The 18,808-nt window shown below is 36.8% G+C and overlaps 5 protein-coding genes across 5 annotated transcripts; 4 read left to right on the top strand and 1 right to left on the bottom strand.

Moving 5' to 3' along the window:
• Positions 1 to 357: 357 nt before the first annotated feature.
• On the top strand, positions 358 to 2,312 carry BDF20DRAFT_824940 (eukaryotic translation initiation factor eIF2A-domain-containing protein; the record flags this gene model as incomplete). Its single annotated transcript, XM_053077935.1, has 6 exons — positions 358 to 410; positions 487 to 602; positions 674 to 773; positions 848 to 936; positions 1,002 to 1,096; positions 1,173 to 2,312. 6 exons carry the CDS (start codon positions 358 to 360, stop codon positions 2,310 to 2,312), a joined length of 1,593 nt encoding a protein of 530 aa, XP_052933740.1.
• Positions 2,313 to 4,637: 2,325 nt separating this feature from the next.
• Positions 4,638 to 7,920, top strand: BDF20DRAFT_797071 (uncharacterized protein; the record flags this gene model as incomplete). The annotated part of the gene is made up of 5 exons (XM_053076288.1): positions 4,638 to 4,703; positions 4,774 to 5,377; positions 5,448 to 5,774; positions 7,396 to 7,730; positions 7,834 to 7,920. Coding segments are annotated over 5 exons (1,419 nt in total), but the record flags the coding sequence as incomplete, so codon positions are not given.
• BDF20DRAFT_712286 (uncharacterized protein) lies at positions 7,533 to 9,202 on the top strand. The gene has a single exon (XM_053076098.1). The coding sequence runs from the start codon at positions 7,960 to 7,962 to the stop codon at positions 8,989 to 8,991; it is 1,032 nt and encodes a 343-aa protein (XP_052933738.1). The 5' UTR covers positions 7,533 to 7,959; the 3' UTR covers positions 8,992 to 9,202.
• Positions 9,203 to 9,325: 123 nt separating this feature from the next.
• On the bottom strand, positions 9,326 to 11,337 carry BDF20DRAFT_838239 (P-loop containing nucleoside triphosphate hydrolase protein; the record flags this gene model as incomplete). Its single annotated transcript, XM_053079138.1, has 3 exons — positions 9,326 to 10,647; positions 10,731 to 10,976; positions 11,058 to 11,337. The coding sequence occupies 3 exons, from the start codon at positions 11,335 to 11,337 to the stop codon at positions 9,326 to 9,328; spliced, it is 1,848 nt and encodes a 615-aa protein (XP_052933737.1).
• Positions 11,338 to 14,717: 3,380 nt separating this feature from the next.
• On the top strand, positions 14,718 to 18,564 carry BDF20DRAFT_824555 (tRNA synthetases class I-domain-containing protein; the record flags this gene model as incomplete). The annotated part of the gene is made up of 15 exons (XM_053077904.1): positions 14,718 to 14,936; positions 15,013 to 15,085; positions 15,162 to 15,231; positions 15,313 to 15,376; positions 15,443 to 16,196; positions 16,263 to 16,443; positions 16,527 to 16,575; positions 16,814 to 17,330; positions 17,408 to 17,517; positions 17,596 to 17,677; positions 17,739 to 17,869; positions 17,942 to 18,070; positions 18,133 to 18,233; positions 18,292 to 18,377; positions 18,449 to 18,564. The coding sequence occupies 15 exons, from the start codon at positions 14,718 to 14,720 to the stop codon at positions 18,562 to 18,564; spliced, it is 2,682 nt and encodes an 893-aa protein (XP_052933736.1).
• Positions 18,565 to 18,808: the final 244 nt, after the last annotated feature.

The following is an 18,808-nucleotide window of genomic DNA, read 5'->3' as shown; positions in this document are numbered from 1 at the left end:
TTTCTTCAGGTTCGCTTGTTTTTTTGCACAGTTCCCAATCTACAAAATGGCCAATAAATCGATCACACAATTCAGCTGTATGATTTCACAAGAGGACCGTGTGTTTTATGTTTGAGATGCTGAAAACTGACATTTTCCCCTTATTTTCAGATCGCTCCCAAAAGGAACTGTCCATTTGGAATGGTTATCCTGAATTCAAAGCTGTCAATAATTTCCAAAAGTAAGTCGATTGAGGAATGGAAAACGGTAGTTGCATATTGTGACGATACCCGAAATGGTGAAGCTCAGGATAACTTAACATGTTCTACCTTTTTTTTTTTTTTTTTTTTTTTCAACAGACCTGAAGGAACAACGCGTATGTTTCATTATAGTAAATATGGTCATTTCTACGCTTACGCAACTAGTCAAGGGTATGAACAAAAAAGAACTACTACAACAATAATAAATCTTATTGTTGACCAAGGAATTTTTTCTATTTTGATTTAGCATACAAGTGTTTGATTCCTCCTCGTTAGATCAAATTTGTACGATCGAAAGATCCAACGTGATTGATTTTTGGTTTTCCCCTCAAGGCAGTTATATTGCCACTTGGGAACGACCCTGTAAGTTATGAAAATCCAATAACGTTTATGGCTACTTTAGAAGATTCATACTCATTTTCTTTTCATAACAGCCAAACTTGAAAATGGTGCAGCTGCCAATAACTTGCTTATTTGGGATGCAAAAACCGGTACAGAAGTAGCCGCCTTTGTGCAAAAAGCACAAAGTAACTCGTATGTATAAAAGTCATTACAGCTGTATGCAACAATTATGTAAAATATTTCCACTATTCTAAATAACTGTGTAGATACTTCCAATGGACAGATGATGAAAAGTACTGTGCCCGCATGGTAACAAATGAAGTGCAATTTTGGGAGAGCAAGAATATGGGAAAATGTAAGTAGTCCGCATCAGATGCACCAGTGAAGAGAACTTATACTAAATGGTCGGCTTCAATTTAGCTGTTTGGGCAAGACTTCAACTTGAGGGTATTTCTCAATTCTCCTTGAGTCCTGGTAAAGCTCCTGCCATTGCTGCATTTATCCCAGAAAAAAATGTAAGCCGATTTTCTGCTGTTCATATTTTTGCTTCAACATTTATATGTGTACTGATTCCCTCTTATTATATTGAAGGGTGCACCTGCCATTATCCGTATGTACAGTGTTCCTAATTTCAAGACTGCTATTTCCAATAAGACATTTTATAAGGCTGATAATGTTGCATTGCATTGGAATGATTTGGGCACCAATTTACTTGTATTAACAATGACAGACGTTGATAAGTCTAACAAATCTTACTATGGTGAAACAAATTTATACTACCTTGCTGTTGCTGGTAATTTTGATTGTCGTGTTCCTCTTGACAAAGAAGGTCCTATTCATGATGTCACTTGGGCACCTGATTCCAAAGAATTCATCGTAGTCTACGGTTCCATGCCTGCCAAAACTACTTTGTTCGATCACCGCGCCTCACCTGTGTTTGATTTCGGCATCAATCCTCGTAACTTTGTTCGTTTCAATCCTCAGGGTCGTACCATCTGTATTGCCGGCTTTGGTAATTTGAATGGTACCGTCGATCTTTGGGATAGAAAGACTTTAAAGAAGATCAATACCATTGCCGCTTCCAATTCTTCGCATTGTGAATGGTCACCTTGTGGTCGCTTCCTCTTAACAGCTACCTTAACGCCTCGTCTTCGAGTTGATAACGGTTTCAAGTTATGGCATCACTCAGGTACACTTGTGTATGAGGAAGCTATTGATGAATTATACCAAATTGGTTTCCGTCCTGAGCCTGCATCTCGTTATCCTATGCGTGCTATTTCTCCACCTCCCAACCCTATCAAGGTACTTCCTTCTAAGGGCACTGGTGCCAAAGCGTCGGCCCAACCTGCAGGTGCTTATAGACCTCCTCATCTTAGAGGTTCTGCTACTCCTACATCGCTTTCTGATAGAGCCGCTGCATTAGAAGGTATTGGTAGAGGACCCAATACACAACGTAGAGTAGTAGGTGCAAAGAAAACTGGTGGTAATAATAATAATAACAATGGTAATGCAAGACAATCCACCAAACAACCTCAACAACAAGGGCAATCTCAGTCTACTATAAGTGATGAAGAAAAACAGAAGAAAATTCGTAACTTGGAGAAGAAGTTGAGACAGATACGAGAACTGAAAGAAAAGATGAGCAAAGGAGAAGAATTAGCACCCGCACAGCAACAAAAAGTAGCAACTGAAGTGTCTATTATGAGAGAGCTTGCAAATCTTCGCTTGTAAAGGAGGACAAAAACTTAACTTATTCTAACCATCTGTAAAATGAAACTGAAAGAGTAGATCTGTATGTATTTCTTTATGTGCAATTAACAATCGTGTTTGCTTTCTTTTCCCTTTTGGTTTCGCGTACAATAAAAATGTAAACGTCACCTTTGTCGATACTTAATGATTTGTTACCAAAAACGGTTAGAACTCAGGGCTTTTTTGCACATTGTTTGCTGGTTTGTGTGATGATAAGTGGCGGTCGAGTTCAGAGGATATTTAGATTTATTGTCGTGAGACAAACTTTTTCTTTTTTAATTTTCCCCTGGTTTTTTTTTTTTTTTTTTTTTTTTTTTTTCTTTCAGGAATATCTTTCTTTTCACATCTATTTAGTTTCTTCTTCTCTTTCTGATCTAAACCACTTATGAATAAAATCGTAAAGAACGGGATTTTTGATTAGCCCAGGGAACAAATTTCGCTATGATGACATCCCTAGAAACAAACATTAAACGCAATTTCTCGCAAGATAGTGCTTGCTACGATAATTTGGATTTGGAGTCCAAAGCTCCCTCTACTTTTATGAGGTTCAATAAAATGAAGAAAAGATATAACAGTAAAGACAATGCATCCATTTATTCAACCAATACAACCACCAGTAGCTTATCCCAGCAAAGCAGCATAGCGTCCACGAGTAGTAAAATCAGTAAAATACCAAATACAGTGAAATCTTCAATGAAAAATTTTGTGAGACGTAATAAAGCAGCAGTATCATCAACATCTGCAGCATTAACAGCTGCACCCACAGTGGATCAGGAAAAGAGTTTCGCTTCTAAATTTAGAAGGTCTACCATTAACTTTGGTATATTTCGAACTAATAAACACCAGGAACAACAACAACAAACGATTATACCGACTTCAACAACAAGTTCTTCGGTTATACCTACCACTACTACTGCTACTACAAAACTCAATAAAGCAAAAAGAAGGAATAGTGTAGTTAGTCTTGCTTCAAGATTTTTGCTGGCAAATAGCAATACAACTACTACAGCTACAACTACTTGTATAGAAAATAATAATTTAAATGGCAATTTTGTTAATGAAAATACTACTAATGATACCAATACTACAACTACCAATACTACACATACGACACGTTTAAACTCTATTCAAACTAACGATGACTGCATCAAAGAAGAGGAAGAAGATGAAGAACAGCCTGATCCACCACTACCTGTAGGTAATTTATTGTTTGGCAAACAGCTGGAAGATTTTGATTTTATGGCTTCACCCGTTACTATCAGTGAGCATGATATCAACATAACTAAAGTTGTACCCACTTCTACTATTCAAAGGGAAGATACCTATGTTGGTGTCACCGACAACAATTCCAACACATCAACTTTATTATTTAAAGGCTTAATTTCCTCTACATTAACGACTTTATATACCCGTTTAATGAATGAATGTGATACAACATTATCCGATTATTTATACGTACACGCAAATAACGATCTTAGCACCAGTAACAATACCAATACCAGTACACCTATTTATCAGCAGCAATTAAAGAATAACTTAGTCAAGGAAAAACTGCTTTCTGTCATATCTGATCTATTCAAAATGATTGAAATGGTCAATTGGGACCAACAAGAGCAACGCAAAGAAGGATTCAAAAGAATGATGAAACAAGCTATAAATACAGTTTCTTCTATTACAACGACATCAACAAGCGCGAATAATACAAGCAAAAAAAAAAGGACGAGTGCTGATAACAATAATGTAGACCAAGAGCAACAATTATTCACTTTATCACTTGTGAAAGATACAATTTCAACTGTCAAATATATCATGAATCAATGTTTATCACAATATTATAAAAAAGTTGAAAAGGCAATGGTTATACCCACGAAAGGATATAAGATAGAAGGTAGCAATACCTATGGCGGTAGTAATGCACCTACTTCCACTTTGACTAAATGTGACTACTTGAATTATCCAATCGATCACAAAGATCCTGATGCGCATTGGTTTCGAACTTACTTATACAATCAGGAACACTGCACATTTTTTGGCTACGTTACAGAAACAAAAGAGCCTGTCATGGTATCTATTAAAGTAGAAGAACGAGAAGCAGCAATAGCAACAGACGATTCTAAACGACAATACAGGCTCATTATCAGATTCAAAAACAAGACACCGATCAATCAAAGAAAAATTATACAAGATTCCTTTCTATTGGATGCACCGTCCTATAACAACAGCAATAGTAACAACACGTGTTTCATTTGGAAATCCATCCTAGAAGCAAATATACCCCACTGTAATTTTTATCAAGATTTCCGAATGATGGATTTCGGTCAATTGGTATCCAATGGATTACAAGATGATATACTCAGATTAGATGAAAATTCGGTAAAGATATATAACTCATAAGCATCCTGTTGCAGAAAAGGATACTAACGAAGATTTGTGAAATTGTTAGTTGCACACAAAATATAAATTTGGCGTCCTATTGGTTAAAGAAGGTCAAACGCGTGAAGAAGAATGGTTTTCAAATAACCATGACTCTTCTGAGCCATTTGAGGAATTTCTGTCTATTTTGGGGCAAAAAGTATCACTTTACGGATATACCGGATGGGCAGCAGGCTTAGATACGAAGAGTGGGGATTCTGGTGATTACACCTACATTAATTATTGGAAACGTCAAGATGAAAATGATATGCAACAATTAGCTTTTCATGTATCTACTTTAATCCCTTCCCGATCTGGCGACAAGCAACAAATTCAACGTAAACGACATATTGGTAATGATATCGTTTGTTTAGTGTTTGTGGAAGGGCAACAACCATTTAACCCTGCTGCTATCAAATCACAATTCTTGCATGTCTTTATTATTGTTCATCTGGAGGAAATTGCTACTACGTCTCATGTAGATGGAAAAGGGAAAATACAAAATAGGCAGATTGCGAAGGCTTGGAGAGTGGAGGTTGTTTCTGCTGAGAATGTACCATCATTTGGACCTCCTTTGCCTGAAGGTGCACTATTTTTTGATAAAAAGGAATTGCAAGATTTCTTGATAGCGAAACGTAAGTGAGAGCCAATGAATATCATTGGGGGTTTGCAGTGAGTAATCAGACACTCTACCATTTTATATAGTTGTAAATGCTGAATACGCTGCTTTTAAATCGCCCAAGTTTTACGTTCCTATGAGTCGTGCTAGAGAAGGTATCTTTACGAACTTAGTGGAGAAAGGGTATAAATTAGCAACAGCACCATCTGATGGGCCAACAGCAGCCACTTATTCGCATAATGACAATTACCCTTTAACAACGACGTTATCTTCAACAGCATCTTCTTTCTCCTCAATCGCATCAACTACTACTAACACGATGACGGACAAGAATAGCTTTCATTCCTTTCAACATAAACATTCGAAATCCTCATCTTCTGCAATTACAACATTAAGCCAACATAGTCATAAAAGTACGACCATTGTCATGCCCAGCTCATCCAAATCAAGTGGCCTTCTACAACAATTCTCAGGGAAGAAGAGTTATATTAATGGTGGTTTAGCTAGAAGACGAAGTATCCAAGCTATATCATCAATAGGTACTGATAAAGATGAGATGACAGCACCCAAATCTAGCCATAACACACGTGACAGTAGTAAAAAATTAGTTGGAGGTATGTAGAGTTATATGGACATGGAAGCGCGTGTCAAGGAAAATTAACTTTTCTATCAGCCATATCTTCTAGTAGACGGAGTCGCTCAGAACAGGATCTTCTGAACATGACATCAGAAAAGTCTTCTGTGAAAACTACAGCTATTAATTTCAAACATCGTATCTTGACTTCAATTCCTCATTTTGTCAGTTACAGTAACGGTGATGAACGCACAAGTGGTAATAATTAGAGTGTCTGTTATAATTGCTCGTATTTTATGACCAAAAAGCATACAATAAAAAATGATGTCTCATTTTTTCGATGCTTTATTTGCATAATATTTGGCGAATCTTTCCTTTTTTATCAGATTTGTAACACTTCTCGGATTCTGCATCGTGCATTTGCATTGTTGTAAATTTTAATATGTGTTGCGCACAGACATTCAATAGAAACAAAAAAATTCGAAATATTTACCAGCCCGCATTTTACACTTGAAACAAATAAATAAATGAAAAAAGAAGGAGACTTATACACGTCGAAAGATGATGAATTTATTACATAGGGTGCTCTTAAGATTAGGTAATGATCTTTGATGAAATCAATTCCTATCCATTTTTTTTTTCTTAGGAATGTACAGCGTATTTAAAGTATTCTATTTTGACACCCTTAAGGGAGAATTGAGAGATTACAAGAGTAAGGGCTTATCATTTAGGCTAATGATGTCCATCAAACCCTCTATCATCAGCATCATTATAAATGTATGTATGTACGTAAGGGTAGGTTAACTTTTGATTTTCAGTCTCTCGTTGTGGCCAAAAGCGTGGCATAAACAACAGTTGTCGGCTATGAGCACTACATATCTTGTTGCAACAACAATATTTCCCGCCAAAATTTTGTTTACCCTCGATATAACATCATTTACATTACTTAGCAAAACCTTGTTTTTATGTGTGTCGGGTCTATTATGTGGTAGGCGCCTATACATTCACACATACCATCTCCATTCAGTTTTCATTTCAAATCGAAGAAATAAGAAGGAATTACTACGGTTTCTACATCTTTTTTATTTTATTCTTTTTTATTATTCATTCTTTCTTTTTTTATTCTTCACCGTAATTTATTATTCATTTCACTATGTTAAGTGGTACTAATACAGAAAATAAAACTACACCTATTCCTAATGTTACTTTTACAGCTACACCAACAGCATCTTCCAATCAATATCCTTATCACCAACAACAACTTTACAACCATTTTCAGTTGATGAACTTGCCGGTATATTTAAATAGTAGTAATAGCAACTGTAACTATTCACCAGTATATACTGAAGCTACGACCGCTATGGAAGATGCACCAACTACAACAAATTTGATGATTGACTATGATTTATTGAATAACAGTACTAGCAGTAATGATTTAGCACTGTTGAACATAACAGAAGATCAGCTACCTACTGTAGAAGAGTTTGATGCAATTGTGAATAACTACCTGGAAAACTTATCTACTAAAAAGAGAGACAAAGCACTGGTAGATAAATACCGTTATTCTCTGATTTTACAAGTTCTGAAAGATCCTAGAAATACAGCCATTTCAACAGCGCAATTTCGATTCTGGGTCAAAAAAATGTTTCGACTCAGTAAAAAGACATCTTCTATAGCAGAATACACTGTATGCCATGACAATAAACCCGTAGCGACCCGCGAAGAAATTTATGATATCCTGGTTCATGCGCACAAAGAAGCGCATCATGGAGGAAGAGACAAAACATCCGCCTTGGTAAGAAAAGAAAAAGAAAGAACCCGTGATTGTACAACTTTTTTATTTACAAAAATAAGAATGTGGACTAACCCATCAAAAATTCTCAACCTTAAAAATTCAGGTACGTAAACGATATTCTTGGATACCAAAGGAATTGATTGCACGCTTTGTACGTCATTGCCCGTTCTGTATTTCAAGACGAAATGGTTGTCAAGCTTCTTCATCTCCTACTACGACCTCCGCTAGTATGGCTACACCTATGACAGCAACTACTACCACGGGTGAAGAGATGGAGCAACAATTTAACCAGCATAATCTCTTTTTTTATCCTACTGCTACGAAACCCGCAGCTGCAGCATCGTATTATCCAAATCAGTATTTCCAACCCTTACTAGATTTCACTTTATCTCAACATCAACAAGAAGAGATGGCAGGAGCAAAACCAATTAATAATATTTCATTTCCAAATAACACTAGTACGACGACAGATTTCTTTTATTCTTCCTCGTTTGACCACTTGCAGCAGTCGCAGGAACGATTAACCTATTCACCAAAGCCATCGGTAAGCAATAGCAATAATGTATTCAATTTGAATAGCACAACCTTTTACCCATATTTATACAATGGGAGTGATAAAAGTCAACAACAAGACACAACTGCTGCGGCTGTGGTAGCTGCTGCGGCTTTAGCTGCTGTCAATTCTACCAATGCATCTACAGCAACCTTAGAACAACAACAACAGCAATTTATACAATTACAGCAATTTCAACAACAATATCAATTGCAGCAGCACCAACAGCAACAGCAACAACATCAAGTTTTGATAGCAGAAACACCTCACTATCTTCAAGAGCAGCAAAAAGATCTATTATATTCCCCGTTGACGTCTGGAATGTTATCTGGATCCGCTTCTTCGTCAATCATCGCGTCGCCTCAACCTTCATTACAGGAACCAACCGTTTACATTGAAACCGAAGAGGAAGAGCAACAAGGAGAAATAAGGGAAGATAATATTCTTACTGAGCAAGCATTGAATGACCTTGCTGATTTACTACAGCAGCAACAGCGACAGTTCGATGAGGAAGAAGAAGCGCGTTTAAGAGAGCAAGAAGTGCAACCTCAAATACCCTGTCCTGCATCGCCATCTATTAAATCCTGCGCAACAAAGTCCATAATGGCTACTTCCATTTCATCAACAATCGATAATACTACTGCTCCTGATGTTATGTCATCCACACCAAGAAGCCCTCATACTTTGATGATATCACAAGCCTATTGATGTTAATTATTAGTTTACCATTACTATGTAATATTTTCAATTCACGCCTCCTTAGAATATTGACTTAACTTATTTATCAATCTTGCACCCACATCAATACATATACGTACATATTTTATGTTATTATACAAACATGGTCTCAATACATAGAAGTTCGTGGGTTAGAACTATGCACTTAGTTTACGCTATAATTATATGCTTTGCCAATTAAATTTTCAATTTCAGTTTCTTCTCTTTATTTTGAGTCATGTATTTTCAAACATTTCTGGATAATAAAAGTCATAATGATCTTCTAAGGGTATATGAATATTATAAATACTATATATATTGAAATTTATTGGACATCGTCTGTAGTGGAAGGATCGATCGCTAAGCCAACTGAATCTAAGGGGGTGTTTTTACTACTGCTGCCACCTCTTCTATGTTCAATGGCTTGTTCGCGATCCCGTTTCACACTTTCAAGAAATGCTGGTATAGCATCCAACAAATAGCTATAGTCAACTTTTTCATTTTCACCAACTTCCTCTTTGTTTGCTATACCTTCGTCAACAATAGCAAACTGTTCATTATCCATAATATTCATGATGAAAAAGTTTTGTAATTCTGCTGGTGTCACGTATAAATTAGGGATTCTTGCCGTGAACTTCTTAGCTAATTCGTTTAGCCTACTATTTTCCTTTTTATTTCTCTTCTTTTGCTTCTTCTTATTTGGCTCCTCGACCGTATCTTCAACTACAGACTCTCCTAATTTTAAGAGATCATCATCTTCGCCCATAAATCTCCAAAACATTTGTTCGATCTGACTTTTATCTGCATATCCCAGTTCCATTTTCATATCGATTCGGCCAGGGCGTAGCAAAGCAGGTTGAATACGATTAATATCATTACATGTCATGAATACCATAGATCCCTCCTGAGCAGCTACACCGTCCAACGCGTTCAATAATCCACTCATAGTGATCTTAGCTGTGCTGTTACCATTCTCAGTGTTCGTACCATTTCTCGTATTGTCGCTCGAATAAGAAGGTGCCTTGATCACACAATGATCAATATCTTCCATCACCAAGATACTATTTCTTGGTACTTCTTGTAACAATACATTAAAGTTTTCATCATCCATATTTCCTGACAAACTGATGATTGCCACATTCATATTGATCTTACTAGCCACGGATTGCACCAGCGATGTTTTACCGGTACCCGGTGGTCCGTATAGTAAATATCCACGGCGATAAGGAATACCACGGATAGCGTACCAATGTTCCCGCTTACGGAAAGTCATAATGTCTTTCAAAATACGCTCCTTCTGTCCTTCCTTCAGAATCACTGAATGTAAACTACGCAATTCTTTTGAACCGATCGTACGCCATTCAAAACCTTCATATCGTGTAGGCAGACATTGATAGATGGTCAATTTACCAAACTCCTTTTCATAATGGTGGTCAATCCATTCTTGAATGAAGGATTGCAGTAAGGTAAGGTCTTGACCGCGCATAGTAATTTGAATGACGGGGTTATTGTTCATCATACCGAGCAATTCTTTGATGTTGTTGCTGTAATAATGTTCAGAAGCAGAGTTGGTGACACCACCATTTTTCTTTTTTGTCACCCAAAGTGTGTGATTTTTATAAACGATTTTATGCTCGATTTCATCCACTGATACGTATTGAAAGAATAAAAATCTTTATAGGTCCTTGTTTAAAGCAAACTAGATCAGATAAGTTTCGTCCAGAACTTACATGGATAAAGTCGAATTTTGGGTGGAGGAGTGGGACTTAACATATCACCATCATCGTTATCATCATTTATACACCGGCCTTCAACATCACGCAGGTGTCGAATATGCGAAGTTTTACTGGCAACGAATTGTTGTATGGCTTCATAACCTGATTCATTTTTGCTGATCTGAATAGAAACATACATTCTCTCTTTGAATTTAGCCAAACAATAATAAAACCAGTCATGTAATCGATAGCCCAGAATAGCTATTTAAACAGGAAAAAAAAAAGTTGTATAATGAATATCAAAAAAATCTATCACTACTTCTACAATCATAAATTACTTACGAGCGAGATAAACAATAAAACCTAAAAAGACAACATCGCTGCCGAAATATCGCTTCAAAAGGTTCAACACTCGCTCGCCAAATAAATTATTCCAGAAAGCCTCATCAGACATCATTTCCAGTAAACTAAGAACTCGGTCAATAAGTTTTGAGATAGTGGTTTTGATGACAGGTGACGGCAAGTAGGAGCTGCTGCTGCTGCTTACTAGCATGGAAGCTCTTTTCTTGACAAGTGAAGTATGTAGCACAGGTAATATTGTGCTTGAAGAGTTACCGGTCATTCTGCTTCGCTTCTGCCGTAATGTAGTAGGGATAAAAGCTGCAACTCAAGTAAATTTGGTGAAAAAAAAAAAAGGTGGATGGAAAAAAAACGCTTCAGAACAATTTTTTTTTTATAATGGTTGTGGAAGGGAAAAAGAAAGTTGGATGCCGCAGCTTAACCAAGCAAATTTTCATCATTGCAGTCGCATGAGCCTCTCCGCAGTAAACAAATGAAGCTGGTGGTTTTGTGGCAAGGAAAAACTCCATCTTCCACACACCTTATGAAAGAAATATGTCACTCTCCGATGATTTCATGATGTATATTGCAATAGCTGCGGTTATTTAGCTATATATCAGCATATATACTATTACCCGAATTTAAAGCATTTCTAATACTATGTTCTATCATTAGTCTCAAATTGCTCGGTGACTGTAAATGGAAGGGAAGAAATCATCTCTTTTTCTTTTCTGTTTCCGGCCATCCGAGCTTGACTGTAAACGGTTGCACTGCCACTGCTGAGCGGCTATTCCATATCAGAAGTCGTACGTGCGACAGTTTCTAAACTTTAAAAAATTAACAATGCATCGAACGAATTAGCCTTGCTTAATGGACAGAACGGATGACAGCACAAGCTAATTCACAAGCCTCCTACTTGCAAACATTTTTGCAGTTAAGAACAGCAGCTTCATTATCACTCAATAGCAATATTGAAAAGTGAAAGGAGAAAAGCTAAAAACGAACAGTATAATAAGAAAAAAATCATTTGCGAAGTGAGTGAAACCATCCACATCAAATCCATAAGCAGATCAGTCATAGAAAGGTACAAGCAACTTGTAACAGATGTCATAAGAATACAGTTAACTGTTCGACGAAATGATTTTTAAACCGCAAATATCAATTCATTTAGTTAATGTGCGCTGCTTTTTCTCTACTTCCTCTCTTTCGTCAACGCGGAGCAGTTTATCTGTACTAGGACAAGCACATTATTTTTAAACCGCCGAGCTGAACTTTTTGTTAGCTGGTGAATGAAATAATCAAGAAGATTGACACCGTTATTTATTGAGGCATCATAATTGTACCTTTGAAAAACTGCTTTTAACTGATTATCTTGCACTTTATTGGCTAAAAGGGGACTACTTTGGCGATCTGTTCTGGACCATTTCTAGAATAAAACTGGACTAATGGCAGTTGTTCAGTCCAAAGCACCTCTAGGACTGGAAGCATAACAGTCTGAATAGCCTTTCTTGCACATATTTTCTTTTCTTGAGAGCCTCTCTCGAAGAGCTCAAATATAGACCTTATTGAGCGTAAAGCTCTACAATTGCAGATTCCGTTGAGCATACGGAAACATATAACATTTACGCCATTCCAATGAATAGTAGCTTAGGTAAGTACGTCAGAGGTATGTAATCAACTATACCAATAATCAAAGCTCGAAATTCTGACTTACATCAATTTGTGTATAGATATTTAACGCATGTATATCGTCGGATCTTACAAATTATCGTGCTACTACAACAGGGAAAGAAACCCATCAGATACTCTTGTCGTATTTGAGGGTAGATGATATACAAATATTAAAGATATAATTCACTTTACGAAGGATAAAGATGAATTATACAATATTGCAAACCAGAAATAATTAGAAACTACATAAACTCTAATATATGAGGACCGTGAATTAAGTGTTGTGTTTAGTTGACAGCATCATATGAGATGTGGAGAACTCGTATACAAATTTTACAAGATCCTCACACCTCATTACTGCTGAAATTATACAAAGTAGAGTAGGTAAGGAATATAGAATAAATGATGATTCTTATACGAGATTAGCTACCTCGTATAAGGCTGAACAGGTTGTCATTTAGGATATATAGTTTACTTATTTTGCTATGATACGTTACTATATTGCATAGGATATATAGTAGAATTAATATATGGACATGCAGGATATATTAAGTTAACACCAAGGTATAATAGGTTATAAGTACTATTCTCTGCCTTCGGCATAAAGAATGATTACAAGATAATAGTTTGTGATCATCCTTTACAATAACTGTTCACTCAACTCAAACACCACGCACGAATACTATTTTCCTAATTAATTCTATTTTCTTGCAAGCAGTGCTACATAATGGTTAGCACGGGAAAATAGGTTAGTTGCATGATCACTAGATCAAGCCATGGATACGTTTACAAGTCCACCCGCTCCGGGTAGATGCGTAATCTCCTCAAGGGAGAATTCTATTCTTTTACAGTTCAGAAGACATACGTCTTCTTTGAGTATAATAACTCAGCTGTCAGTTTCTAGGTTTCGCAATATGAAGAAGATATTTAAATTTTTGCAGTAGATATTTTTCTTCTGGGGGAACTCAACTTGATTCAATTAAAAACCTACTAGTTTGATCTCGTTAAGCTTTTTACTATTTTTAATTAAGCGATATTTAACTCTACAAGTCGTCAAATACCACAACTCTTTTGCAAAAATTGTAATATTGGTTGGAATAGCGTCTTGATTTATGTGCTGCATTGCTCAAGAGGTTTGCGCTGGTCATAGAAGACCTGGTCCATTTTATCGTCAATCACAAAGCGACCTTGTCAACTCAATAATTATTTCTCAATGCCGCCCCAATTTACAATTGATCCTATCAATGGCTACCAATGAATAAGCCGAAACGTAACCATGTATCGTTAGCAATGAAGGTGGCTTTATAATGAGCATCAAACCTATTGTCAGTGACCCTCATCAACGATCCCTACAATGTCTCATGCTATATCATGTCTCAACATGCATCGTCGTCTTTATTTCCCGCCTTCTGTTCATGACCCATTATCATTTATACTCAAATGCCTCCTAACACACTCCTTCAGATCCCTCAACGAGCTCAAATAGACCATTGGTCCGCCCTATGTCACGTGTTATTTGAACTCGATTACCTCCAATATAACCAAGAACCACCTCCTTCACCGCTTCTCGGTTAACAGTTTATCAACTGGTAATTTGCTCCCCAAATTCTAAATTTAGTGTCATAGTTCCCATTCCTCATTACCCTTAAGCCCAAAGGGGTTTTCAGCTAAACATTTGGATTTCCCGCGGGCAATTTAGATAAGCTTAAAATATCTCGCGTCCATTAGGGTTTAAACAAAAATCTCGTTTAAACGTACAAATTTGATTGATAAAATGCAAAGGTCCGCGGGCGTCGGTATGGGTCTTTTTCTTATCACATGCCCCGAAGATGCTGCATTTCAAAGTGTACATTTTCGCTTGTTTTTGAACTCAGAAATAACGGATTCTCGTCCCTGTCAAACGTGTCAATTTCACTCTATTTTCTTCTCCACAGTTCCATTTCAGTTCCATTTCAGTTCTTTTGCAGGTGTTTGCGATCGTAAGGAACAATAATGATCGCTGTAAAACTATCACAAAATTGCCTTCGAAGCTCTATAATTGGAGGGTATCGCTCGATCAGTTATAGTGCTATTTTAAAAGCAAAAGCGACAGAAAATCCTTACACGAAGACCCTGCTGTTACCAAAAACAAAGTTCCCTCTGAGGGCAGATGCAGCTAAAAGAGAACATTTGTTTAGAGAACGCTGTACAAAGGATTTATATTCTTGGCAGGTAGATGCTTGTATGCTAGATTATTGTTAAGTCACAGTTTTTTTTTTTTTTTGTTAATATGTATGCGTTCTTTCAGCTGGAAAACAATCCAAAAGATATTTTCGTTCTTCATGATGGTCCACCCTATGCTAACGGCAACGTCCACTCGGGTGAGAATAACTATACAAATACTATAACTTGCAATGAAATTATTGACACTAAATAGTTAATCAATTATGAAAACAGGTCATGCTATGAATAAGATTTTGAAAGATATTGTGAATCGTTATAAAGTACTTCAAGGACACAAAGTTTTGTAAATCAGAGCTCTGGATATCGAAATGCCTACATATATTCTTACATATTCATTGAATTATTCTTATTCATCAAATATTAGTTATCGTCCCGGGTGGGACTGCCATGGGCTCCCTATAGAATTGAAAGCACTGCAGCATATTCGCGTAAGAAAAACGATCTGTTTATATGATACTCTAAAAGCTTATGAATCATTTACTATTTTAAATTAGAGAAAAGGAAGTGATTCAGCATTAACACCAATGGATATCCGTAAAATTGCAAAGCAAAAGGCCCTAAGTGAAGTGAAACAACAAATGGAAAGCTTTAAAAGTTGGGGTGTCATGGGCGATTGGGAAAAACCATACTTGACACTTACCAAGGATTACGAAATGAGACAATTGCAAGTTTTAACAGATATGATTAAACATGGATATATTTACAGACAATTAAAGCCAGTTTATTGGTCACCATCATCAAGAACCGCTTTAGCCGAGTCCGAGTTGGAATACAAAGATGACCATATATCAAAGTCAATTCATGTTCGCTTTCCTTTGACTTCGGTTGCAACAAATTTACAAGATCGGTGGAAGCACTATGGTTCAATATATGCTCTTATTTGGACTACAACGCCGTGGACAATACCTGCGAATAAAGCTATCTCCGTCCATCCTAAGTTGGAATATACGTTAGTAAAAGTTGAAGGACATGAAAGTATGAGCGGCGTATATATTGTAGGAAGCGCACGTGTTGAAGCCTTTAAAAAAGACTTGGGGGTACAAGCAGTGGAAATTTTAGATGAAGTCAAGGGGAGTGATCTTCTGGGATGCCGTTATGAGCATCCATTAAATCACGATCTAATGCCTATTATTGCTGGAGAACATGTTACTGCTGAGTCTGGTACTGGATTAGTACATACTGCTCCTGGTCATGGTATGGAAGACTATGAAGTATGCCTTCGTCACGATATTCAACCATTTAGTCCAGGTAAATGATGTGAATAATAATTTTGACTTTTCCATCAATTTGGAAATATTGACAGAAATTCTGTAGTGGATGATTTTGGCAGATTCACTAGCCAAGCAGGCCCTGAACTTGAAGGCAAAGAGGCATTCACGGAAGGCACTTCAGCCGTCATTGACATGCTTGATTCAAATTCCTCATTGGTTATTCAACAGGACTATACCCATAAGTACCCATATGACTGGCGAACCAAACAGCCTGTTATGTTGCGGTAAATATGCAGTACTTCATCTCAATCTAGTATAGCCAACATCAACTAATGCAAAGCCCTGTCCTTTTTCAATTTTACATCAGCGCTACTGCTCAATGGTTTGCGAACGTTGAACATCTGCAAAATTTAGCAGTAGAAAAGTTAAAGGAAACTCGAATGGTTCCTGAAGTTTGTAAGTACAAAACAAAATCAAGTTTGGTTCCCAAAAAATTCCGTCTGACCATCTCTTTCTGTTTATTTTATGTTAGCTGTTAGGCGCCTTGAACAATTTACTCTGTCTCGAAAAGAATGGTGTATATCTAGGCAGAGATCTTGGGGTGTTCCAATTCCAGCACTTTACGATCAAAATGGTGACGCATTGCTAACCGAGGATTCAGTAAATTACATTATCAAGATTCTTCAAGAAAAAGGTACAGATGCATGGTGGGAGGAACCAGATGACTCAATTTTTGTAGCTCCTCAATATCAAAATAAGGGCAAAGTTTATAAGAGAGGTTACGATACTATGGATGTATGGTTTGATAGCGGAACATCATGGATGATGTTGAAGGGTCTTCTTGACAATATTAGGGATTCCAAACGGCCTCTTGCGGATGTTTATTTGGAGGGTAGTGATCAACACAGGGGTTGGTTTCAATCATCATTACTGACATCCATCGCTGTCACAAAGAAGGCGCCATATGGTACTCTGATTACGCATGGCTTTGTATTAGACGAAAAAGGGCAAAAAATGTCAAAGAGTTTAGGAAATACGCTAGAGCCCAGCTTTATTACTGACGGGGGAAAGGATAAAAAGAAGAATCCTGCATACGGAAGTGATGTGCTTCGCTTCTGGGTAGCGAATTGTGAGTATACCCATGATGTTAGCATAGGGCCATCTATAATAGGTAAAGCGACTCATTTCATTTACATCTTTTTTTGGAGAAAGGTTCACTCACAATTTCAACAATATCTATTTTAATAGCTCAAATATCTGATAACCTACGAAAAATCCGTACAACTGCCAAGTTTCTGCTTGGAAACCTTCAAGACTTTAACCAACATAACTATATCAGCTTTGAGAACCTTCAAGAGGTATGTATCCCCATTTGTTTTTCCTTTTTTTTTTTTCTTTGAATCCTTTGTTAACTAATAAGTGAAATCACCTAAAAGGTTGACAAATACATGCTCAACGAACTGTACAAGTATAACAATCGTATCACTCGATCGTATGAAGACTATGCTTTTAACAGAGGTAATTGAGTATAATTGACAGCTAGTTATGAATTCTAACACGTGGGTTTTTTGCGAAATAGCTGTACAGACTATACAGAATTTTACAAATACGACCTTATCATCCTTTTACTTTGATATCATCAAGGATAGACTGTACAATGAAAAGAAGGACTCAGCTTCCAGACGAGCGGCACAAACAGTACTTTACGAGGTAGCGAATCAAAATAAATAAGTTATAAGGCTAGGTATTAGGATTAATTTGAATTTCTTCAAATGGAAATAGATCCTTCAGTCCTATACGAAATCATTAGCCCCGTTCATCTGTCATACAGCGGAAGAAATTTATGAAAACTACAAACAAATTACTTCTAAACCTGAATCATCCGTTTATAAAACAGGATGGTTGATATCAGTAAGATCTTAACAAAATACTAGCGGCTATTCGATGCTACAAGCTAAATGAAATTGCTTTAGAGGAGTCAATGGAATAACGAGGAACTCATGAATAAATGGGCAACGCTATTGAAATTGAAAGCTGAGGTTAACAAAGCTTTAGAATTTGCACGTCAAGAAAAGTAAGTCTGCAGCTTTTGATGGATAAAAAGTTCATGCCTTAATAGTACATATCTGTAGACAAATTCGAAGTTCTCAAGAGGCGGACATAACGCTGGGCGTAGGCAAAGACAGTCCACTACATAAAGCAGTAATGTCTCTAACAGGTAGGAGAAACTTTGACTCTAACTACATTATATGGCAGAGTAATTAATTACATTTGTACACTCACACATAGCCTCGGAGCTATCATCAATATTGATGGTAAGTCAAGTCAACGTAGTTGAAGACGTACAAAAAGCAGCTTTAAACAGCATGACCTTCAGAAAGTCCTCTATTGAAGGTTTGTATTGATAACGAACGTAAAAAAACTAGCATCAATGACTAAATTTTTGACTATAGGCGATGATTGTACAATAAGCCTTCGTTCTTCAAGTCTAAGCAAATGTCCTCGATGTTGGAATTATCACTCAACTGAAGAAAATGTCTTATGTGCAAGATGTACAGACGTTTTACATAGCTAATTATTACTTACAGATAGATGAATCGTATTTATTTTGTTTCTTTGACATGTTGACAAAGAATATAAGTCATTAAA

This window comes from Mycotypha africana, assembly GCF_025528875.1.
Source record: "Mycotypha africana strain NRRL 2978 chromosome Unknown BDF20scaffold_9, whole genome shotgun sequence".
Taxonomy (NCBI): Eukaryota; Fungi; Mucoromycota; class Mucoromycetes; order Mucorales; family Mycotyphaceae; genus Mycotypha; species Mycotypha africana.
Note: the sequence above shows the minus strand (reverse complement) of the source record. Positions and strands in the feature narration are given on the sequence as shown.

Coding starts and splice junctions, on each gene's coding strand:
- BDF20DRAFT_712286 (XM_053076098.1), top strand. CDS start 7,960: ATGGCTACACCTATGACAGCAACTACTACCACGGGTGAAGAGATGGAG.